Consider the following 25,571-nt stretch of genomic DNA (forward strand, 5'->3'; position numbering starts at 1 on the left):
AATGCTGGGCAGAGTACAAGTGTGTCTGAACACACAGCGCACCAAATACTCCTAACGATGGACCTCCGCAGCCGACTACCATTGCATGTGCTAATGCCAACACCACGACATCGGCAACTACGACTGAAATGGGCACGTGACCACCGGCACTGGAGGTTGGCGCAGTCCAGAGTCTTGCATGGCCTGATGAATCCCGATACCTTCTTCATCATGTTGATGGGAGGACGTGACTCTGTCAGCTTCTTGACGTCTGTACTGCGTGACGGAGACAATCTGGCGGCGGCTCCACAATGGTCTGGGGAACATTCATGTGGGCGTCCATGAGTCCAGTAGAGCTCGAGCAAGTGGCATGACGACCAAGGAATACCGTACACAGGTTGCAGACCACGTACACCTTTCATGACAGTCATATTTCCCAATGGCAGTAGAATTTTTCAGCAAGATATTGCGCCATATCACAAGGCCAGGAGTGTGATGGAGTGGTTCGAGGAACACAGCGGTGAGCTCCAATTGATGTGTTGGTCTTCCAGCTTGCCAAATCTGAACCCGATCGAACACATCTCAGATGTGATTGAACGTAGCGTAAGGGCTCGTTGCTAATTTGCGGGAATTAGGTGACTTGTGTGTGTAAAATGTGGTGCCACCTCCCTCCAGCGACCTACCAAGGCCGCATGGTTTCCATGCAATGATGCGTCACCTCTCTTATCTGTGCCAACGGTAGACATACCGGCTGTTAGGTATGCTGTCATAATGTTCTGGTTGATCAGTGTATACATACTGAATAAAGTACCATGCGAGATGGTGTTACTGGGTAAATTCAGTGTATATATCTATACATACTGAATGAAGTGCCATACTAGGTGGTCTTACTAAAAATAAACTTTTCTTAGCGCCATTTTTATCGTCACTCGGACACTACCACGAACTAACCTCAGTGTAAAGAGTAGCGTCGCAGCAGGAAAGACCGCAGCTCGAAAATTTGTCTCCTTTATCGCAGTAGCTGATACTAGTTGCTCCTAAAAGTGGAAACTGTCTGTGGTCATTCTGTAGAATTCATGGAATTTCTGTTCGTGTTTGGAGAACTCCCGAAAACCCACAGCTGAACTCCTGAAGTCTTGGTTGCACCAGTACATCATCATTTCCTGGGGCCTTTGCCCCACTTACAACGCGGGGTCGGACCTGTTACTATGGATTTGGCAATTTCAGTGTCAAAGGATGGGTGGATGCTCTTCCTCTCGCCACCCCGTATCCCCCTGGGCCGTAATTAGTATACCCCAGCTGTTTGCGTCTAGTGTAATAATTGACTGAAACTGAAACAGAAACATGATTCATGCTGTCTTGCTGCTTATTGTAAGGCGAGTTGCATTGCGTATCATAGTGCATATCGTATCATCTGTTAGGATAAAAACTGTAGAGGAAGACGGATATTGGAATGCATACAGCAAATAATTGAGGACGTAGGTTGTAAGAGCTACTCCAAGATTAAAATATTGGTACAAAAGAGGAAGTCATAGGGGGGTGCATCAAACCAGTCGACTCAAAAATAAATAAATCAGTCAACCAATAAATAAGTAATTCATCCTAGTAGAAACTCCGAACGCCGCACCGATAACCGTAGCTCAACTACTATGGGAACGTATCGTATCACGTGTCTCAGTGCGAACCGCATCTGATAGTTAACTGAGAGAGCGTGCGCCCATGTTGCAGATAACGATGGCGCTGTCGACGCTGTACCACGTGTTCGTGTGCGCGTCACAGCGCTGCCACGAGCTCTTCCTCACGCTGGACATGCTGGGCATCATCATCTCGCTGCTCTCCATGTTCCTGTCCGGAGTGCAGTACGGCTTCTGGTGTCACGAGGTAAATAAAGCACTCTCCAGCTTCCAGCCGCGCCAAGTGCTTTAAAATCCACGAGCTCTCGACTGAGTATTGCTCGTCCACTGCCAAGCGTAATAACCACGCTGCCACCTGCTGACGTCACTGGTGCCCAGTCCAGCACCGTATAAGGTAATGGTTTGCTCGTGCTACCGCTGTGGCCGCTCCAAACAGTACCCGATGCTGTGCTTAATCTAGTTCGCTTCTTTCCTAATGCTAGCCCAGAAACCATTTGGCCTTTTAATAACAGATGTTTCGAATGATATTCAGTGCCCGTTCTGCTACTATAGACTTTTTTGGGATACTGTAAGCTTGGCAAACAAATGGTAATGAGATGGGGAGCTATTAATATCAATGGGGGCTACTCTGGGAAGAAGGTAGAGCTGGCAGAGGCTGCAAGTAAGATGGGGCTGGATGTTTTAGTTGTTAGTGACATTCGGGTAAGGGGTGAGAAAGAAGAGGAAGTGGGAGAATACAAGGTCTACCTGTCAGGAGTCAAAGCAGGAATAGCACAATGGGGTGTGGGGCTTTACATCAGGAAAGAAATGGAACCCAGCGTAGTTGCAATAAGGTATGTAAACGAACGACTGATGTGGATAGGTTTGACAGTGTCTAGCAAGAAAATTTGGATTGTGTCAGTATATTCGCATTGTGAAGGGACAGATCAAGATAAGATGGACAGTTTTTATGAGGCACTCAGTGATGTAGTTGTTAGAGTAAAGGACAAGGACAGTGTTCTGCTCCTGGGTGATTTTAACGCCAGGATTGGAAATCGAACAGAAGGGTATGAAAAGGTTATGGGTAAATTTGGAGAGCATATGGAGGCCAACAGCAACGGGAAACAACTCTTGGATTTCTGTGCTAGTATGGGCTTAGTAATCATAAACTCCTTTTTTAAACACAAGAACAGTCACCGGTATACCTGGGAAGACAGATCTGTCATTGACTATATAATAACAGACCACGAATTCAGGAAGGCTGTGAGGGACACACGTGTATTCAGGGGATTCTTTGATGACACTGATCATTATTTAATCTAAAGTGAAATTGGGATTGTGAGGCCGAAAGTGCAGGAGGTCAGGTCCATATGTAGGAGGATAAGAGTGGAGAAACTTCAGGATAAGGAAATCAGGCACAAGTACATAGCAGCGATCTCAGAAAGGTACCAGTTAGTTGAATGTAGTCAATTACAGTCATTGGAAAAGGAATGGACAAGGTACAGGGACACAGTACTAGAAGTGGCTACAAAATGTCTTGGAACAGTAGTGTGTAAAAGTAGGATGAAGCAAACAGCTTGGTGGAATGACACAGTCAAGGCAGCCTGTAAAAGGAAAAAGAAGGCGTATCAAAAATGGCTACATACTAGAACTCAGGCAGACAGAGAAAGTTATGTTGAAGAAAGAAACAAAGCCAAACAGATAATTGCAGCATCCAAGAAGAAATCTTGGGAAGACTTTGGAAACAGGTTGGAGACTATGGGTCAAGCTGCTGGAAAACCATTCTGTAGTGTAATTAGCAGTCTTCGAAAGGGAGGTAAGAAGGAAATGACAAGTATTTTGGACATGTCAGGAAAACTGCTGGTGAATCTTGTGGATGCCTTGGGCAGATGGAGCGAATATTTTGAAGAGTTGCTCAATGTTGGTGAAAATACGATCAGTAATGTTTCAGATTTCGAGGTAGAATGGGATAGGAAGGATGATGGAAATAGCATCACATTTGGGGAAGTGGAGAAAATGGTCAATAGATTGCAGTGCAATAAAGCAGCTGGGGTGGATGAAATTAAGTCGGAACTCATCAAATACAGTGGAATGTCAGGTCTTAAATGGCTACACAGGATCATTGAAATGGCCTGGGAGTCGGGACAGGTTCCATCAGACTGGACAAAAGCAGTAATCACACCAATCTTTCAACATGGAAACAGAAAAGATTGTAACAACTACAGAGGTATCTCTTTAATCAGCGTTGTGGGTAAAATCTGCTCAGGTTTTGTTGAAAGGAAAGTGCGAGTATTAGTTGAGGACCAATTGGATGAAAATCAGTGTGGGTTTAGGCCTCTTAGAGGTTGTCAGGACCAGATCTTTAGCTTACGGCAAATAATGGAGAAGTGTTATGAGTGGAACAGGGAATTGTACCTATGCTTAATAGATCTAGAAAAGGTATATGACCGGGTTCCTAGGAGGAAGTTATTGTCTGTTCTACGAGATTATGGAATAGGAGGCAAACTTTTGCAAGCAATTAAGGGTCTTTACATGGATAGTCAGAGTTGACGGTAAATTGAGTTCATGGTTCAGAGTAGTTTCAGGGGTAAGACAAGGCTGCAACCTGTCTCTACTGTTGCTCATATTATTTATGGATCATATGTTGAAAACAATAGACTGGCGCGGTGAGATTAAGATATGTGAACACAAAATAAGCAGTCTTGCATATGCAGATGACTTAGTTGTGATGGCAAATTCGATTGAAAGTTTGCAAAGTAATATTTCAGAGCTATATCAGAAATGTAAGGACTATGGTATGAAGATCAGCATCTTCAAAACAAAAGTAATGTCAGTGGGAAAGAAATATAAACGAATTGATTGCCAAATAGGAGGAACAAAGTTAGAACAGGTGGACGGTTTCGAGTACTTAGGATGCATATTGTCTCAGGATGGTAACATAGTGAAAGAACTGGAAGCGAGTTGTAGCAAAGATAATGCAGTGAGCGCTCAGCTACGATGTACTCTCTTCTGCAAGAAGGAAGTCAGTACCAAGACTAAGTTATCTGTGCACCGTTCAATCTTTCGACCAACTTTGTTGTATGGGAGCGAAAGCTGGGTGGATTCAGGTTACCTTATCAACAAGGTTGAGGTTACGGATATGAAAGTAGCTAGGATGATTGCAGGTACTAGTAGATGGGAACAATGGCAGGAGGGTGTCCACAATGAGGAAATCAAAGGAAAACTGGATATGAACTGTATAGATGCAGCAGTCAGGGCGAACAGGCTTAGATGGTGGGGTCATGTTACACGCATGGGAGAAGCAAGGTTAACCAAGAGACTCATGGGTTCAGCAGTGGAGGGTAGTCGGGGCAGACCAAAGAGAAGGTACCTGGATTCGGTTAAGAATGATTTTGAAGTAATAGTTTTAACGTCAGAAGAGACACCAATGTTAGCACTGAATAGGGGATCATGGAGGAATTTTATAAGGGGGCTATGCTCCAGACTGAACGCTGAAAGGCATAATCAGTCTTAAATGATGATGATGATGATACTGTAAGCAGAAACACCTCTCATATTCTATACGGCATTGTTCAACAGTATGCACTGTTGATTTAACATAAAACTGTTCACACTTGCACGGTATGCTGTGTATTCCTGACGTTCTGAGGCCTCATGTGTTGCCAAATTTATGCTGCTGGCCTGACGACTGAATCGATTTTGTGTCGGCTATTCTTACCTGTCACTGAGCCACAGAGCGACAAAAACTCAAGCTTCTTCCCGTCCCCCTCGGAGACCTTCTGCTTGCGTGTCTTCCGTGAAACTTTCCGTACGTGGCTCACTTCTTTCGACAGGTTTATAGCACGTGAAACGGCTCTTGCTCGATGTATCAATGTCCTCAGAACAGAATGTTTCTATGCTGGGTGGTGGTAGGCGGTTGCATGCAGACACCGGTTCGTGTTGGTGGTTTTTCTGTAAACACTGTGGATGTGGTACCCTATCTCTACCTCCGTAGTGAACGTGACGGGTCTTGGACATATCTTATGTGATCCAAGAACTCTTCCACTCTCATTGACTTGAAAAACCGAAAGAGTTATTGGACCACATCAACAATATCCATGACCACATCAAAATAACGAGGAGGTAGAGATGGACGGTGTCTTGCCATTGCTTGATGTCATTGTCCACCGAAAAGCAAAATAATGTCTCAGCCAGAATGTTTACAGAAAACGCATCCTCACAGACCGGTATCTGCAGTCTACCAGCTACTACCATCCAGCAAAGAAACATTCTTTTTTGATGACCTTGGTAAATCGAGCGGGGCCGGCCGGGGTGGCCATGCGGTTCTAGGCGCTACAGTCTGGGCCGCGCGACCGCTACGGTCGCAGGTTCGAATCCTGTCTCGGGCATGGATGTGTGTGATGTCGTTAGGTTAGTTAGGTTTAAGTAGTTCTAAGTTCTAGGGGACTGATGACCTCAGATGTTGAGTCCCATAGTGTTCCGACCCATTTGAACCATTTGAACCAAATCGAGCGGGAGACTTTTCAGACACTGTAAACCTGAGCCACACACGCAAAGATTTCAAAGAAAATGGGTAGATAAGCAACAACAAAAAGAATCGCAAGCCATCTCACCGAAGACTCGTGAGCAAAAGGCCGCTGAGGTGGACAGGAAGAAATTTTTGTTTTTGGTGTTCTGTGCTCAGTATCAACAACATATGAGCCCTCAGAATGCCGGGAATATACTGAATACCGTAAGGATGTGGACAGTTCTACATTGGACCGACTGTGCTCACGACTGAACAGAGCCATATAGAAAATAAGAGTTGTCGCGTTTACAGTAACGCGAGAAATTTCCGGGCGAGAAGGACCGCCAGTCCACGGCACGAATCCGCCCGGCGGATTTGTGTCGAGGTCCGGTGAACCGGCCAGTCTGTGGATGGTTTTTAGGCGGTTTTCCATCTGCCTCGGCAAATGCGGGCTAGTTCCCCTTATTCCGCCTCGGCTACACTATGTCGGCGATTGTTGCGCAAACACATTCACCCCATACGTTTACACCACCATTACTCTACCACGCAAACAAAGGGGTTACACCCGTCTGGTGTGAGACGTTCCCTGGGGGGTCCACCGGGGGCCGAACCGCACAGTAATCCTGGGTTCGACGTGGGGCGGCGGAGGGGCGAAGTAGACTGTGGTAGTCGTCGTGCGGTAGCGGGCCACAGCGGCTGCGACGGGGGCGGAACCTCTCCGTCGTTTCTAGGTCCTCGTTTAACATAACATAACATCTCGAGAAATCAGCAACAGCAAAGCATGCTCTGCAAAACGCACACCGAATTGCGTTCGACAAAACGTCTACCATAAAAGAAGCGATCGAGAACAAAATTTCTGAATAGCCCCTAAATAAATATTGTGGTCTACAGCTAAGCACAGCTTCGGATCCGGCCAGCGGATGGTTGAAGGGGGCGCTGCCGTCTTATGGCCAAAACGTTAGCTTGTAAGGTGCTGGGTTCGGCACCGGTGACAGCTTCTCGAAAGCTCGTGGATTTTAAATCACTTGATGCGACTGCAGCCTGAGGGAATTATTTCAGTACATATTGCCGCAGGAGTATCCATTCATATATAATGTTGTCCTATTATTATTATTATTATTGTATGTCATTACACAACATTCTCACATATGTACACATTTTTACAGATTAATGTTTAAATTTGACCAACAGGTGGCAGCAGTTTGTGTGATTTCCTGCAAGTCTTGCGACAACCTTTAAATACACAGAGCGAGAATTTCTCCACAATATGTCCTATTGTGTATTCCGCTGCGGCACAGCCATATGTACAGACGCCGTAGCCTATTCGTCACAGGGTTGCGAGCAATACACTCATGCCCCAAGCTGATGTTGAAGCTACACTGATTAGATAATCCGTCCTTAGCACTCAAACATTTCATGGTATATCAATTTTATTTTAGTCTTTACACAAAAACAGGTTTTGTTGAATCTTGAGTTATTACGCATACAATTCTTCTTCTTCTTCTTCTTCATGCCGGCCGCGGTGGTCTCGCGGTTCTAGGCACGCAGTCCGGAACCGCGGGACTGCTATGGTCGCAGGTTCGAATCCTGCCTCGGGCATGGATGTGTGTGATGTCCTTAGGTTAGTTAGGTTTAAGTAGTTCTAAGTTCTAGGGGACTAATGACCACAGCAGTTGAGTCCCATAGTGCTCAGAGCCATTTGAACCATTTTTTTCTTCTTCTTCATGTTCTGCACTTTAAGGCTTAGGCTTTCCTATGCCCCTTCTTCCTCTTTGTTGGTACAGCATGGCCAGAGGCGGGATTCTCTGCATTTATTCTTTGTAGGTGATGTTTTTATAATGTTTTGTTTTGTTCAGTCTTTTCATTAATATTATAAAAATCAATTTGATTCCTAATTACTTCATTTCTTATACAGTCTTCCCTCGTAACACCTTCCATTTTCCTCAGAAATTTCATTTCTGCCGCTTGTAGCTTGCTTTCATCGCGTTTTTAGAGATCCGTGACAGACTTCCATATAGCAATACAGGTGTAGCCATGGTTTTACAAAATTTGAATTTTGTTTCCTTCTTTTTTATTTTGGTTGTTTTATTTATTATTCTGTATATTGACTGACATTTGTTAATCTTGTTTTTTATGTCCCTGACCATGTCCTTGACATGGCACCCTAAAAAATTAGTTTACAGTAGGAAACCTGCCCTAGTCGTGAATTTTCTGTTGTTATTTTTGAGCACATGGTGCATTTCCTGTGGTGAGCCATGATTTTAGTTTTCTTTGTTGATCTTCGAAGATTATAGTTTGTTATCGCTAATTGATATTTTGTAGACTACTTTTTGTAGCTCATCTTCACTGTCTTCGAAAACGGTAAAATCACCTGCGTACATAAGGATATTGTAACTATATATTAACAGATTTATTTCCATTAATCTGTATACCTGGTCTTTCTCCCTGACTCCAATTTTTAATGTCATATATATATATTGAATAAGGTCGATGACACGCTAAGCCTTGTCAGAGTGCCTTATTGATAGTGATTTCTTCAGTTTTGTTATTACCAACTTATATTATTATTTTTGTGTCCAGGTATAAGCTCTTTATAATTTCAATAAGATGTCTAGGGTACCCATTTTTAATCATCATCTCCTTTAGCTTATTTCTGTCCACAATGTCAAAAGCTTTTCCGAAGACAATAAAAGCCATATGGATTTCTAAACCGAATTGTCATCGTTTCTCTAAAATTCTTTTAATGGTAAATATGTTATCACTGCATGAACGGCCTTACCGGAATTCACATCGTTGTTCTGATAGGAGAGTCTCTGTTATGATTCTTAAATGATTACTGATTATTTTTGCAAATATTTCATAGGCTGGATTTAGAAGACAAATTACTCTATAATTTTTACAATTGTGTCTCTGACCTTTTTAAACAATTGATATGATTTCTGATATTTTCAAGAGTCTGAGGTTTTACATCAGTGTCAGCATTAATTAAATAAATGTAGTGATCTAAAATCACAGAAGGGACCAACGTGTTTTAAAAGTTCCATATTAATACCATAAGTTCCAATTGCTTTCCTGTTTTTTCATACTTTTTAGAACTACTTGCAGTTGTTATATTCTTATTGGATTTACCATACTATTACGTAATCTGATCCCCTCCTCCTCCTTCAATTCTAGATCTATTTGGCAAGATTTTTATAAAATTATTTCCATTGATCTTCGCTAATTGTATTTAGTTCTGCAGTATCATTCATTAGTTTACAGGCTGAAGATTACCTCCCGTGTACACCTTGTTCTCCTTTAGCTATGAAATGGTCCCATGGCTGGCTGCTGGCTCTAAAGAAGAAAAATAGTTGACGATACCTACAAGACTAAATGCAATAAACAGAAAATGTTAACTTTTATGGATTGCACATAGTTCACAATTTTAATTAGAAAACTCAGAGCCTAGATTGGATGGAGCGTCTTAATTCAGTTACATTTATAATACATATATTTACTGCTACTTTATTCTGCGTGTTATCATACACCATCACCATACATCATACACCATCTATCGTATACCATCACTTTTTGTGAAACTGTGCTTGCAGCGATGAAATTTTCGGTCTATAGAAGCTTGGTATAAGAATAATGTCTGGTATTAGTTCTAGAACATTCTGCAGATACTTCATACTTCCTAAAAATTACGCTATTTAGACAGCAGTTTCACTGTTTTTGTTCGTTCTTCAGTCTGAAGACTTTTTTGATGCTGCTCTTCAAGTTACTCTATTCTCCGCAAACCTCTCCATCTCCGAATAAGTGCTGCAACCTAATCCTCTTGAATCTGCTATTGCATTAATTTCTTGGTCTCCCTATATAATTTTCAACCCCATACTTTCCTCCAGTACTAAATTTGTGATTATTTGATGTCTCAGAATGCACCATAAGAACCGATCCCTTCTCTTTGTCAAGTTGCGTCGCAATTTTTTTTTTTTCACAGCGATTCTGTTCAATACCTCTTCATTACATACGCGATCTGCATTCTCGTGTTGCACCGCATTTCAAAAGCTTTTATTCTCTTTTTGTCTGAGATCTTTATCGTCCACTTTTTACTCCCGTACAAGGATATACTCCTGAGAAATGCATTCAGAAAGGACTTCCTAGCACTTCAGTTTATGATTCATGTTAACAAATTTCTCTTCTTCAAAAAGATTTTTTGGTCATTACCAGTCTCCATTTTATATCTTCTCTACTTCGGTCATCATTAGTTTTTTTTTTTTTTTTTGCTGCCTTAATAGCAAATCTCATCTACTACTTTTAGTGTGTCAATCCTAATCTGATATCCCAAACATCGCCTGATTTAATCCGACCACTTTCCACAAACCTTGTTTTTCTTTTGTTGAAATTCATCTTATATCCTCTTTTCAACACACTGTCCATTCTGTTCAACTTCTCTTCCAAGTCCTTTGCTGTGTCTGACAGAATTGCAATGTCATAGGCAAACATTGAAGTTTTTATTTCTTCTCCCTGAACTTGAATCCCATCTCCAAATTTTTCTTTGGTTCTCTTCACTGCTTGTTCATTGTACATATTGAATAATATCGGTAAGGGTACAATACTGGCTCACTCCCTTCTGAGCCACAGCGTTCAGGAGTGCTCAATGATTAGCACGTTGGATGTGGGTGGATCACGGTTCCAATCCCCCTCCGACCACACACATCTACATTTTCTACCGTTTCCATAAATCAGTTAAGACAAAAGCCTGGATGGTTCTTCCAAAAGGGCACAATCAATATCCTATTCCAAGCTAATCGATATCCTACTCCAGGCTTCACTGATCTGAGGTTGTGATCCTCTAATGTGATCGTTGTCGGCAGGACATTAAAAATTAATCTTCATTCTTTCTTTTTCAACCACTGCTCATCCTTAGCAATTACCAACATTTTCTTCTCAAAGAAAATTAAAAAGCTTAAATATAGTACCGGGCCCAAAATCAGCTCTTACATAGACGGTTGGTTAGTTAGTTAATAATTAGTTAGGTTCTTGTTCATTGGATCATTTGCGCAATAAATCGTAATGATGTGGAACGAGTGATTTTACATTCACATCACAAATTAATTTGTAAATATGGCTACATGCTGAATATTTGTAAGTTTTATTATTATTATGGTCATTATTATTAAGCATGTACCAAACACCTTTTACACATTACAATAACAAAAGTTCTGTTACGGAATAGGAGCTGCACAATGAGAAAATTTTTGTTTGTTTTCAAATTTTACTTTTCTCTTAAGACAATTTATATCACTGGGTAAGTGATCAAAAGGTTTACCTTTTAGCATTGTTCGCCCCTTTTAGTACTAAAACCAAGTTTAACATGCAGTAGTGAATGTCATTTTTCCTTCTGGTATTGTAGTTACGTATCTCATTGTACCGTTTGAACTGCAGTGGGTTATTTACCACAAACTTCATAAGGGAATAAATATATCTGATGCAATACTCAGAATTCCCAACTCTTTAAGCAGATGTCTACTAGATGATTGGGGTGAGCACAACATATATTAATATGCCTACTGCTCGTTTTCAGCAATGAAGACTTCCTTTCTTAAATATGAGTTACCCCAGAACATTTTACATATGTCATTATTGACAAAAATATGAAAAATATGTCAACTTACTGAACTGCCTCTACCAAAGATTTGCAGTGATTCTCATTGCAAATGTGACTGAACTAAGTTGTTTTAGGAGTTCCGAAATGAGCTTTGACCAGTTTAAATTCTCATCAGTATGGATACCTAAAATTATTAAGTTCCCACCCTTTCTATTATTTCTGCATTGCATGTTGCTAATATCATTTATGTAGTATCTCTAGATATGCATAACTGAATACGTCGTGTCTTTTTAAAATTGATAGTGAGGCCATTCCCAGAAAACTAGTCAATGACACTGTTAAGAACACTGTTTACCATTTCTTCTGATGCTCTACGTATTCTTGGGTTGGTTATAGTACTAGTGTTACCCGCAAAAAGAACTAATTCTGTTAGTTCTACATTAGATGGAACATCATTTACATATACCAGCAATAATTTCGGATCTAAGATTGATCCTTACGGATCTCCGTATTTGATTTCTCCTCAGTCAGAGGAATCTCACCTGATAACGATAATTGGATTACTAAGTACGAGTTTCTAGATTATTTTGCTTCGATATGACATTATTCATTGATTGTCTATATCAGCAATTCCATAAAACCTCACTTTATCTAGGATGATATTCTGGTTCACAATGTCAAATTCTTTAGATAGGTCACAGAAAATACCAACTAGGGGTATTTCGTTATTGAATGCTTGCGAAATTTGATGAGTGAACGTGTAAATGGCATTCTCAGTAGGGCAACTCTTCTGAAATCCGACCTGTCATTTGCAAATTATTTCAGCAGTGAAACAGGACAGTATTCATTGACATTCCTCCTATCACATTTCTTATAGAGGAGTTGAGCAATGATATATTTCAGGCCCTCTCGAATAATGCCTTGCTTAGGTAATGCATTACAAACTTCAAATAAGACAGAACTTATTATACTGGAGGACATCTTGCGTACTCTGTTGAAAACACTATCAGCTCCATATCAGCTTTTATTGTTGGGAGAATGCACAATTGTATTAATTTCAGAGGGAGAAGTTGGTGATACGTATATTACTGACTTTTATGAGAGTGGCTTTTTCAACATACTGCTGTGCTTTTTCCCTTGAACTGTGTGTCCTTGTACTTTCTATGCTATTTAAGAAATGATAATTAAATGAATTTGCTGCGTGAGACTTACCATTTATAGTCCTTCCATTCGGTTTAATAGTAATATATCATGCTCTTTGGCCCGTTGTCCTTTCTCTCGTTTTATTGTGTTCCACATAGCTTTAAGTCTGTTTTCAAAATTACAGATTTTTGAAATAATATGCATGTTCCTTGATTTTTACTAAATTTTCTTGGTAATTTTGAATAGTTTTTGTAGCGTGCTTCTACCGCATATACAATTCCTTTTTTTTCACAATATTTTAATCCCTCTAGTGATCCATAGTTTTTACAAGGCTGCTTAGTATCTTTTCTGATTGGTTTATGTGGAAAAATATTTTCATATAATGACATGAATTTATTATTGAATAAATTAAATTTTTTGTCAGTATTTGGTTCCTTGTAAATGTCATCCCAAGTTATCTCCTGTAAACTACTACAAAAAACAGTTGTTACTGCTGATTTCCACTCAGGAGAACTATACTGCAAGGCACTATCTCATTTATTCTAACTCACTGTGAATCATGATCAGAGAGAGCATTTGGTACTGGATAGATAGTTATTTCTTTGCTTTAAGCTTCATCAGAGGGAATGTTATCTATTAGAGTACTATTGTCTTTATCCACCTGTACTGGTAAGTTAATTAATTAATTATAGGATCTAAATAAGGTTCCCAGATCATTTTTCTTTTCATAATCCTTTAGAAACTCTACATTCAAATCGCAACATACTATTAACTGCTTCCTGCTGTCTGACAGATAGCATAGTAAGGAACACAAATTTCTCATAAACAATTCAAAATTGCCCTGTGGGGATCTACATACAGTTTCAATTAGAAGCGAACAGTGTTAATTCACATCCACACACTTCTGTGTGATGATCACTATAAAAGCTACTTGTCTCATCGCTTTTGAACTTGTGTCCTGTCTTATAAAATGACGAAAAAAAATCACAACGCCAAGAAGGTGCTGTGCGACATAAAAGAAAATTGGAAGGCACGTTCCTACACCTGAGAGATGATGTCTATTCGAACAGTTGCATTCTTTAGTTAGATATTACATTGCTCACTGTTTGGCTGTACCAGCAAATCCATAAACATGCTTCTCTCGGAGGATATTGGGGTTAACGCAGTCAGATGCCTTCGATAGGTCGCAGAAAATACTAACCAATGCTATTTCGTTATTTAATGCTTGTAAAATTTGGTTAGTGAACATGTAAATGGCATTCTCAGTAGAACAACTCTTCTGAATTTCATACTGCGATTTACTAAGGGTATTATTGTTGCTCAGAAAATTTGGAAAATGTCAGTAGTGAAATAGGACAGTAATTATTGACATCTCTTCTTTCACTTTTCTTCTAGAGTGCTTTGACAATGGAATATTTCATGTTCTCTAGGAAAATGCCTTAAGTAAGTGATGAATCACATATTTCAGATAAGACTGGACTTATTATATAGCAGCAAATCTTTTATGCTTCGTCTTTAATACTTAGAAACACAACAAATCCGTATGAGCTTATATTTTTGAGGAAATAAACGATTTTATTAATTTTAGAGGGATAAGTCTGTGATACGTTCTTTGATTGAATTTTATGAATCGCTTTTTCATAATACTGCTGTGCTTTTTATATTGAACTGTTCGTCCTATATTTTCCACAATATTTAAGATAAGATTGTTAATTTCATTTCCTGCCTGCGACTCGTCATGTACAGGCCTTCTATGTAATTCAGTAGTGTTGTTACCCTGTTCTTTGGCCAGTAATTCACAAGCACACTCTTATGTTTACTGATCACTACAAAATCTGTCTTAATATACATTATAGTGCCTCCTTTTGCCATAGTAGTGCTGTGTGAGCAAGACGCTGGAACGTAATCTTTTATTTTTAATTTCTCTAGTCTGGTGGTTATGTGGTGCTAGAGTAGGCACACGATATCTATCTTTTCAGAGCTGTCTAAATTTTCTATTTAGTAAGAAGCTCTTCTATCTTACAACTTAGTCCTCTAATATTGTGACGAAGTAATCTAACGTTACATTTCTGTGAGACCTTAATAATTTTGGGTGAATCTTCCGCTTTTTTAACTTCTTTCATAACAGAGTGGCTGAATGCTCATTCTGATACCAATAACCACAGGGATGTTGTACTGAGTGGTCCACCGTACATTTTCTGCAAGAATCTCAGCTAATCCATCTTTCCATGTGTTATTCAGATGTACATCATGTATCAGATGTACGTCATGTCTAGTATATCCCCATTTCCCAATTATAGCAACAGGCACTGCACGCATGTACGATTTTATTCCGATCAGCAGCTGCCTGCTCAACTCTGTGTTCACACAGCTCACATCAGCAGTAACACAGGCACGGTCATGGCACGGCTGGACCTCCACAAGACTCATAATATGTGTATAGAGCATCCAGGTCACTCCTAATTCTGTAATTTTTGTCTTTAACGAGGCTGTTCCCTGCTACATCTCCTATGATAATCTGATCCTCCTTGTCGAAATCTTTACGAAGATTTACTTGTCAAGGTTTGGACTTGGGCGTCGTAATACTTGTGATCTGATACCATGTTCCTGTATTATCTAGCCTACAACCCCCTCATGGCTAGTACCTAATAGCAAGACTCTTTTCTTCCTCCTCTTTTTTATTACCGATCTACAGTTAATTTCTTCGCTGGAAGTGTGCTGCACCCTATTGTTGTAACCGATAGCTGGATGAGGCTCTTTTCCTCCAACTTCAGGTAACAAAAATTTATTCAACACTGTTCGCTCAAATGCAAATGAAGTTGCAGAGCTGTTCCCGTTCGCCCATTACTTGTTACCTTTACCCAGTTCACACGATCTTCCCGCAACTGAACCTTTCCAGTTCAAATTTCACGCAGTCTAATTCTGCTGGAAAGGCACAATCTTTGTCTCCTGTTCAGCCATTCTCCTTTCTTTTTTCCAGACCCTACAGTTCCGTCTCGCTGAATTCCCCATTGGATTCTTCACTGCAGTCGCCCCAGTCAAATTCCAGCCCATAATCTACACATACCACTCTATGTTTGATTCTCCTGTGCTAACATCCATACATATAACGTACCGCAACACAGTTTAAATGATTAAAAATACACTCAAAGGGGAAAAAATAGCGCCCAGCACGAAGGAATTAACCGCACGGGACAGAAATCGGTAAAAGTGATGTACATGTACAGAAAAACAAATTTTTCAGTTTCAATACTTTTGTTGACTGAAAACCAACAATTTTATTCGGTTTCATAAAGCGTTTGTTAGCGAATCTGTCTACAATTTGGTTTTGGCTTAATGTTCATAATAAGATCAGGCTCTTCCGGGACAGCCTCAGTAGGCCAGGCTTGAAACTAGTCGCTAAATATAATTACTGGAAGAGTTGACAGATACGTTAACAATCACCATAAGAAAAATAGGTTATTACAGTTTGAGCAAAGTTGAACGAGTGATTATAGAGAAAGAGCTTCACAAATTGAGTAACACGTTGGTCCATCTCTGGCTCTTATGCAAGCATTTATCCGGCTCGGGAATGACAGATAGTTACTGGATGTTCTCCTTAGGGATATCATGCCGAATTCTGTCCAAGTGGTGCGTTAGATCGTAAAAATGCCGAGCTGGTTGGAGGGTCGTGCTCGTAATGCACCAAATGTTCTCAATTGGGGAGATATCCGGCGACCTTGCTGGCGATGTTAGAGTTTGACAAGTACCCGTCGGGTACACCGTTCGCTTGGTGCAAGCCTTTTTAGGTGACGCCACTTTGGCGACCTGCGCGTCGATGGGGATGAGATGACGATGAAGACAACACAACACCCAGTCCCTGAGCGAAGAGAATCTCCGACCCAGCCGGGAATCGAACCCGGGCCTCTTTGCATGGCATGCCGTCACACTGATCACTCAGCTATCGAGGCGGACACAAGCACGCTGACAAGCAATACAATATGGGGCCGGGAATTATCTTCCTGAAATGTGAGCCCAGGATGGCTTGCCATGATGGACAACAAAACAGGGCGCAAAATATCATCGACCTACAACTGTGCTGCAAGGGTGTCGCGGATAACGACCAAATGTGTCCTGCTATGAAAAGGAATGGGTCTCCAGTTGGCGGATCAGATGGAGGGCGACAGTCAGGTTGGTATCCCACTAGTATCTGGGACGGGTTCGAGGCAATTCTTCGCCGGTCGTCGGGCTCAATTCAAAGCGGGACTCATCACTGAAGATAATTCTATTCCAATCAATGAGAATCGAAGCCGAAGACGTGTCTAGAGACGCTCTGGGCAGCGGTGGGATACCAACCTGAACGTCGCCGGGCATAAGGCCCGACAATCAAGAGTTACGGTTTTGGATAACACTTCATTTCATAGCAGGACACCGTTTGGTTGTCATCCGCGGCACCCTACAGCACAGCTATCCGTCGACGATATTCTGTTCCCCATTTTGTTGCCCTTCACGGCAAGCCATCAAATGGTTCAAACGACTCTGAGCACTATGGAACTTGACATCTGAGGTCATTACTGCCCTAGAACTTAGAACTACTTAAACCTAACTAACCTAAGGACATCACACACTTCCATGCCCAAGGCAGGATTCGAACCTGCGATCATAGCGGTCGCGCGGTTCCAGACTGAAGTGCCTAGAACCACTCGGTCACACCGACTGGCGGCAAACCATAATTGGCTTACATTTTAGCAAGATAATTCCCGACCGCACATAGTGAAAATTTGTAACGCTTGTCTTTGTGCTTGCCAAATGCTACCTCGTCCAGTAAGAGAACGTTTGGAGCCTTGTGAGCAGGGTCTTTCAACCAGCTCGGAATTTTGACGATGTAACGCGCTAATAGGACAGAATTTGCCACTATATCCCTCAAGCAGATATCGAACAACGCTGACAATCGGTACCAAGTCGAGTAAATGCTTGTATAAAGGCCAAACTTGTTCATTTTGTGAAACTCCTCCTGTATGATCATACAATTTTTCTGAAACTATAATCATTCGTTTATTTTTATATGCACGTTGCATATACAGATTTCCGTCACATTCTGATCATTCTTTCGTGACCTGTCGCTTTTTGTGTCTTAGAGTGTAGAATCAAAACACTTGACACACTTTACGCTACACGGATTTTGCGCGAAGAAGCGAAGTTCAGGAGGCGACAAGTGACGGCGTCTGTGGTGTCGGCAGTGGTGGCGGCACTTCTACACGGCGACGGTGGCTCTGATGCTGGGCGTGGCGCTGGTGGCGCAGCTGCCGTGGCTGGGGGTGCCGCTGCTGGTGCGCCAGGGGGTGCTGCTGGCGTGGGCGGGCTACGGCATGGTGCCCACCGTACACCTCGCCGCCATGCACGGCGGATGGGCCTCGCCTGTTGTCAAGGTAGGCGGAGAGCTGCTTGAAACCTCAACTATCAATTCTAAGTTAGTCGAGTTAGCCTAGTATAGTATGAGCAGAATGATGCATCTAGGACAGTTTGGAGGACATTTGATGTAATTTGCGTGCAAGTCGTGTACTGGGGTTCCAGAGGTTGTTAGTGTTCAGTCTTAGTGCTCACTCGTTAAGGCAGGCAAACACCTGCTTACAACCCTATTGTTCAAACTACAGTCAGTCAAGGTATCGTACTACATCATGAAGAGAATGATGTGTCTCGGACAATTTGGTGGACACACGACATAATTGGGGTTCAACTTACATACTGGAATTCAAAAAGTTGTCCGTGTTAGTTCTAGCCCTCACTTTTAAGCAAGTAACGAAATTTGGAAAAAATCTATAGCATGTGCCCTATTGATAGTTTATGAAGGCAGTGAGGAACGATAATCAGAGCAGTTATTACTTCTCGCTACTACTTCATGAAGTAGTCGGTGATCGTATTCATTAATCTGTTAAATTTATCAGTTCATTTGCCTGCTTTCCTCTGGATACTGTTATGTTAATCTTTACTAGTACTTTCATTTATTTTCATTTTGCTGCAGTCCTGGTTCATATTTTTAATCAAATATTATACTCCTTCATAACAGAATGTTCACTACTTGCTTCTTTTTGGGATGTAACGTGCAAGTAACATTGATACAAACATTCTACGTAATAATTTAATTTTTCTTTTCTTTTAATTTGCGTTTCCTCCTTCTACTATGTTAATGCCAGTTACGTGTGTTTAAATTGCCTTGGTGTAGTTTATTTACAACACTCATAAGAGTTTTTCACTGCTAGTTTCGTTACCTTTATATGCTTCTTTTCTTTAGCCTTAGAAAATTTGTATGTTGCATTTAAATTATACTTCAAGTTTTGTCAATTGCATAACTTTTGTCTTCTTTGCTGTAGAATATTGTTTCTGTCATTTTTCCTTATTGAACACTCAATCTATCCATTAGCAGGTTATACGGATTATGGAAATCTTTAGGGAAAAGATTTTTGCGGTAAATTTAGGTTACTTTGTCCCAGGAAACAATTATTTCTTCTTTTGATATGTATCAGTGCTAGATAAACAGAGTTGCAACGGTACAGATTAAAGACTACAGGTTTTTCTACGTAGCAGTCTTACCCTTAACTAATGAAAAGTTCACTCCGAAAAATTTTAAACAGACAGTTTGAAAATAACAATACAGTGTGAAATCCAGAACTTCCAATTAAACATATCATAAAAATTAATTATTACTAACTATGCTTTATACAATCAGTTACTGTTCAGTCTGACGGGAACATATTTTTACATTCTTTTCCTGTCTTGCTCACCGTTGCATACGTGAAATATTTTTAAGTACTGCGAATAATAAGATCAGAAATACCTAAATAAGAAAATCATAAAGTCAATACAGAAACAAAATTACATTAAATAGAAATGAGGAGTTGGTCAGATATTCTTTGGTTGGAGTATTGAAACTGAGAAACTTCGTTTCTGATAAACCGTTAGGAGCTTATTTACCCTTCATTATCATAGTTTTGTTACCAAACGAGTATCAGATGTTCATAACAGTATGTTAAAAACAATTGAAACACTGTTATTAAACTTAATTAGTTTTTGGAAATTTGTGACTGTTCTGTGAACTGAATTACAAACCACCTGATAGCAGTATGGATAATTCAGTAAAGCAGGGGTGGGCAATTATTTTGACTGGGGAGCCACTTTGTGGAAGCGGAGTTTGGCGGGGGCTAAACCTTTTAGAAAGACTGAATTCGTTAATTAACTTTCTATTTTCTAAAAGGTGTAAATTTCACCATGAAAGTCAATAAGTAAAAATCAAATAAAATGCTGACAATTATATTCAGTTTACTTATTATGCTAATTTCATATCATCTATAGCTGCAAGCACATTTAATTTAAAATCAGTTTAATTAAACAAAGGCATCTTGTCACAGTTTTCTACAATTTATTGTAATCATGAGTGACATTTCTTGTTGAGATACTCATCACCGCCTACTAGATAATGTCGTTCAGGGGCTGTCTCTGTTTACTCACATTGGTCTTGAAGCAAGAAAAACTTTGCCACCTAATATATGTTGAGCCAAATACAGTGAATATATTCCCAGAAAACTTCTTCATGTATGAAATCTTTTAGCATACGAAGATTTGTAAAACTCATGAACGTCACAGCATTAGACTTTTATTTCACAGTGTGATCTGACTGCATATTAATAAGTTGAAGTTGTAGCTTCCCAGGTGCTGTGTGAACATCAGCAGTGATGGGATGAGAGAGACAAATGGATTTAGGCTTAATTTTCTTTAAGTCCTGATATCTTCTTCTGATCTATTCCAGCCGACTCTGCAGAGACCGCTAATGTTGCCAGAAACACTTTCAGGCAATTTCTTTATTCCTAATGAAGATTTCCTTTATCTGCTTTCCTTGACAGTAGACCTACTTTTGCATTGAAAGATCTTACATGCTTCCACATTTGATGAGTAAACAATTCCTTTCCCTGCAATGTCACATTCAGTTCATTCAAGATCTCAGATATATCAGGCTGCAAACATTATCTCACATTATCATAAGTTATCTCTTGCTTGTCAAGAAATAAGAGGAATCCATTCTGCAGTGTCCAAACTCCTTTTAGCACTTTGATAAGGCTCAAGCAGTTCAAGCTATAGTGATAAATTACCTCTTCCCCCTTTGCCTCCACATCCTAAAGAAAAGATCTGAACTGTTAATGCTGCAACGTCCTTGCTCTGATTGTGTGGACCACACCAACTTAGAAAATATCTCTATCACATGCTTTATGTCCAGTGGTGCTTTACAAAGGCTCTCCTGACGCAAAACAATGAAAAAAAAACGAAATGCCACAGTGTGTGTCTTGTGCTTATATCTTGTTTTTTAAAAGTTGAAAGATACCTACAGTTTTCCCACAGAAGACTCTGGCCCCGTTTGTTGTGATGCTTGCCGGTTTGACCCAGAATATACCACTTTTCTCCACACACAGCACGCTCTAGTAAGTTCCAAACAGTGATTCTGTCTGTCATTGACTGTAGACCAAGTAACTCCTTTGTGGTGTCGAATTTTTTATTAATTTCTCGGATAATGATGAGTAATCGTGCACTGTCTTCGTTACCTGTGCTCTTATCTATTGCCAAAGAAGACCAAACAAAATCTTTGCTCGCAGGCTTCAGCTGTTCTGTGAGGCAGTCACTAATTGAGTCCTTACGCCGCACTGTAGATCTTCTTGACAATGAGTGCTTTCAAGTTTGTTGCAAGAACAGGATACAATATGTTTGGACACTCTGCCACACACTGCTTAATAAACTCGCCATCCGGATAACGACTTCTTGCGTTTTCCTAGATTATAGACATAGTCAATCTAGAGAATTTCCACTCATGTGTATGTTTCGAAGAAAATAACACACAGTCTTCTTTATGACGCAGACATATTTTATCTTGTAGATATTCCGTAAAGACATCAACAAGTTATAACATATATCTATTATGAAGGAAAACCAGGTCTTTACGAAAACAAATATGGCGGTGGAAAATTTTCACTCCTGCAGACTGAAAGCAATAAGGAATTAAACATTTCTGTGAATCAAAAAGTGCAATAGGCAATATAAAAGTAAAAGGTTTTGTGAATAGTGGTACACTTAACGGCTATTCGTCATCGATAATGTACGTGACATTTCAATCGATCTAACAGATAATAGGTTGGGACTGATGTGGCGTTTCCGCGTGAACCAAGCTTGCAGTGTGTTACAAACTTCTCTACGTTAAAATTGGACGAGCAAGTTTAGTGGAAACAACAGCTGAACACTTACCATTTTCTAGAAGAGCCTTCAGGAAATTACTTCATGTCTTATGATAACAGGTTCTTATAAACAGTGTGCTTTTCAAAGGAATGCATTGATCTTCACAAATAAATAAAAGGTTTGTACTTAGTTACGTCTAAAGATAAAACAGTAGCAACGTTTTACACAGTGAAATAGTAGATGAATAGCTACATTGAGAGAGTAAAGAAGAAAATTTAGTTTGCTGTGATGAAACATATGAAACTGAAAAGTGGATACCATTTTCTGAGTAAATCAGGCAAATTGTGATTACAGGGCGGTAAAGAATAGTAAAAATAGCAGGAATAATAAAATGTTATTTAACTTTATAATTTTTTGCTGTAGTTGAATGTACAGTTATTAGGTACATCACTAATAATCATTCGACGTATATTTATCATTACCAATCACAATACAGTGTGAAGGAGAACAGTTATTCAAACATAGATCCAGCAATTTGGTAAAAATCATAAGTCAGATTAGCACAAAACACATGAAAATATTTTCGCTGTTTTACATTCAGATTATAGCAGCTCTGGCTCAGTAACCGGTTAGATGTTTCCTGGAGTACTTCTTAATTGGCATTCTAGCCAATAGCAGATAAGACCTACTATTGCTGTGCAGTACTAAAAGCTACAATACAAATGAATGTTGGCATCTTTCGGTGTTTCAGATATTCCTACCAAGAATCCTCGAACTCTATGCGATTGGTGGCACTGCATTCTTGATCTACTGCACAAAGATCCCGGAACGTTGGTTTCCAGGTAAGAGCAGACGAGACTAGCTAACAGTTTCGCAAACAGGAAACATATTTTCCATACTTCACTTTACATTCCTTAACTATAGATATTCTTCTTCTTATTTTTCTGTACTTTCCATATTAGGTCAACAGTAAACTCTTACGGTTCCCATCATTTTCTCGTCCTGCCAGGATCTCTTTTCCCTTTTCGTTTACAATTTTTTTTTCTAGTGAGGTAGAATTTCGCAGATGAATCACTGGCGACGCAGTGCGCAGACACTCCCGGAGAGAGTGTTTGTTTTCCATAAAGTGTGCTAACACTACATTGAATACAGATATGAGTTGCTAATAATACAAACACAAAACAAGCATATCGGCAGATTCTACGTAAACCTCTGCACACAGATCTGCACTGCTTCAGGGGAAACTGCATCTTAGCAGTTGCAGTTTTCTTCCGGAATAGGCGACTTCCTCCACTACGAGCGCCGCTACAGAGAGAGTACACCTCCTTGTTATTTCCTGTCCAGTTCTCTCATAACTTAACTGAACTCGTGTTTATATAGTGGAGTTGTTTCAGTCCATTTAGTGTACTTACTTACAGTGAAGTGAGCTATTGTGTAAAATACGTCACTATAAACAATGGCTGAAGTTCTTCATTTGTGTTATGTTGTCAGTGACTTATGTAACGTTGGTGGGAAAGAGATTTGACTGGTAAATGTGGCATCTTGCTGGTATCTGTCTTTGATAGCATATTGTAAAGCCATGTATGCGTGCTGAAATAACTTGGTGCTGCTTTAATGAATGACCGTGAAGTTATTGCACTTGTCTCACCATTAATTGTGTCACTGGTACACTTCAGAAACCTCTCCCATTCAGGCATTTCTGGAACATGGGTGGGCTGCGCTGAGGGGAGCCTTTTTCACACACAAAACATCTATAATTTTCAGCCCTCTGCAGTTCCTTATCCATATAAACGAATTAGGAGACAATCTGAGCTACAGCCTTAGGTTGTTTTCAGGTGTCGCTGGCCTCTACTGCCTGGTAAAGTCATCAGTAGATCAAAACAAACTGCAAAACGATTTAGATATAGAAGATCAAAACAAACTGCAAAACGATTTAGAAAATATATCTGTATGGTGCGAAAACTGGCAAAATAATCAAAATAATGAAAAGCGTGAGGTCATCCACATGAGTGCTAAAAGGAATTCGTTAAAATTCGGTTAACGGATAAACCAATTAAATCTAGAGGCAGTAAATTCAACTAAATACAATACCTAGAAATTATAATTACGAACAACTTAAACTGGCAAGAACAAGTACAAAATGTTTTGGGGAAGGCGAACCAAAGATTGCGTTTCATTGTCAGAACACATAGATGAGATCTACTAGAGAGACTGTCTACACTACGCTTGTCTGTCCTCTTTTCGAGTTCTGCTGTTCTATGTGGGATCCTTACCAGATAAGATTAAAGGAGTACATCGAGAAAGTTCGACAAATAAGCGGGAGAGTGTCACTGACGTGAAGCAATATTTGGGGCGAACGTCATTAAAAGAAAGGTGTTTGTCATTGGGGCCGGATCGTTTCGTGAAGTTACAATCACAAACTTCCTCCTCAGAATGCGAAAATATTTTGTTGACGCCAACCTACAAAAGAAGAAATGTTCATCATAACAAAATAAGGGAAATCAGAGGTCACTCGGAAAGATATAGGTGTTCGTTTCTTCCAGCGCTGTTCCAGAATGGAATAACAGTATTATTCTGAAGGTGATTTGATGAACCTTCTGCCAGGCACGTAACCGTGATTTGCAGAGTATCCATGTAGATGAAGATATCTTTAAACGTGACAGTCAATAAGTTTCATAAAATAGGGCTGATCACGTTTAAATCAAGAATAGTAACCTGCTGTAATGCATTGCTTGACGTTTGTTGAAATATCTGAAGCTTTCCAGGTGACCTGCCTCTGTTAAAGAGAGAGCCTAGTTAAGCCTCTAGGCCACTTCATATGTTGGGAGAGCTGAGGTTGGGGTGATGAATTTGATACTCTCAAGCTGCTAAAGTGTTCCAGTCATTGATAGCCTAGACAATGACATCGACATTGTTGAACACATGTTGACAGCATGTGACACTAGGCGAAAGCTCTTCGTTGTAGAAGGCAGCCGACAGCTCCAGTTGTTGCGTTTATTACTCGTTAAAATAAAAAAAACTGTACTATGTAAACTTTAGCTCAGTGAGGTTATTTTGTCTGTTCGCTTGAGACAACTGAATAAGAAATGTTGGGGAGCTATAGTTTCTCTGTAAACTGAAAAGCGACCCGGAGTCATGGTAGGGGAAGTTGCCTCTCCCGGAATAACGCTATAGCTGCCGTACATGTCGATGAAGAATCAATTTTTCCTCTAGCACTGTACAACAGTTAGCAAAGATTTAAGTGGATTCTGTTCATACACGTATTTCTTGCGTATGTATAATTGGTAATTCATACCTCTATTTCACGTAACTTTATCGCACTTTGCGCAAAATACACTACTGGCCATTAAAATTGCTTCACCGAGAAGAAATGCAGATGATAAACGGGTATTCATTGGACAAATATACTACACTAGATCTGGCATGTGATTACATTTTCACGCAATTTGGGTGCATAGATATTGAGAAATCAGGACCCAGAACAACCACCTCTGGCCGTAATAACGGCCATGATATGCCTGGGCATTGAGTCAAACAGAGCATG

The 25,571-nt window shown here is 40.2% G+C and overlaps 1 protein-coding gene across 1 annotated transcript in view; it reads left to right on the plus strand.

Annotated features, from left to right (window-relative positions):
* The window catches only part of LOC126278836 (progestin and adipoQ receptor family member 3-like), a 117,279-nt gene that overhangs the window by 81,787 nt on the left and 9,921 nt on the right, over positions 1–25,571 (plus strand). The window contains exons 5-7 of the mRNA XM_049979115.1: positions 1,708–1,860; positions 18,052–18,240; positions 22,779–22,869. Of these exons, the coding sequence (XP_049835072.1) occupies positions 1,708–1,860; positions 18,052–18,240; positions 22,779–22,869 (433 nt within the window). The remainder of the gene's footprint in view (positions 1–1,707; positions 1,861–18,051; positions 18,241–22,778; positions 22,870–25,571) is intronic.

This window comes from Schistocerca gregaria, chromosome 1, assembly GCF_023897955.1.
Source record: "Schistocerca gregaria isolate iqSchGreg1 chromosome 1, iqSchGreg1.2, whole genome shotgun sequence".
Lineage (NCBI taxonomy): Eukaryota > Metazoa > Arthropoda > Insecta > Orthoptera > Acrididae > Schistocerca > Schistocerca gregaria.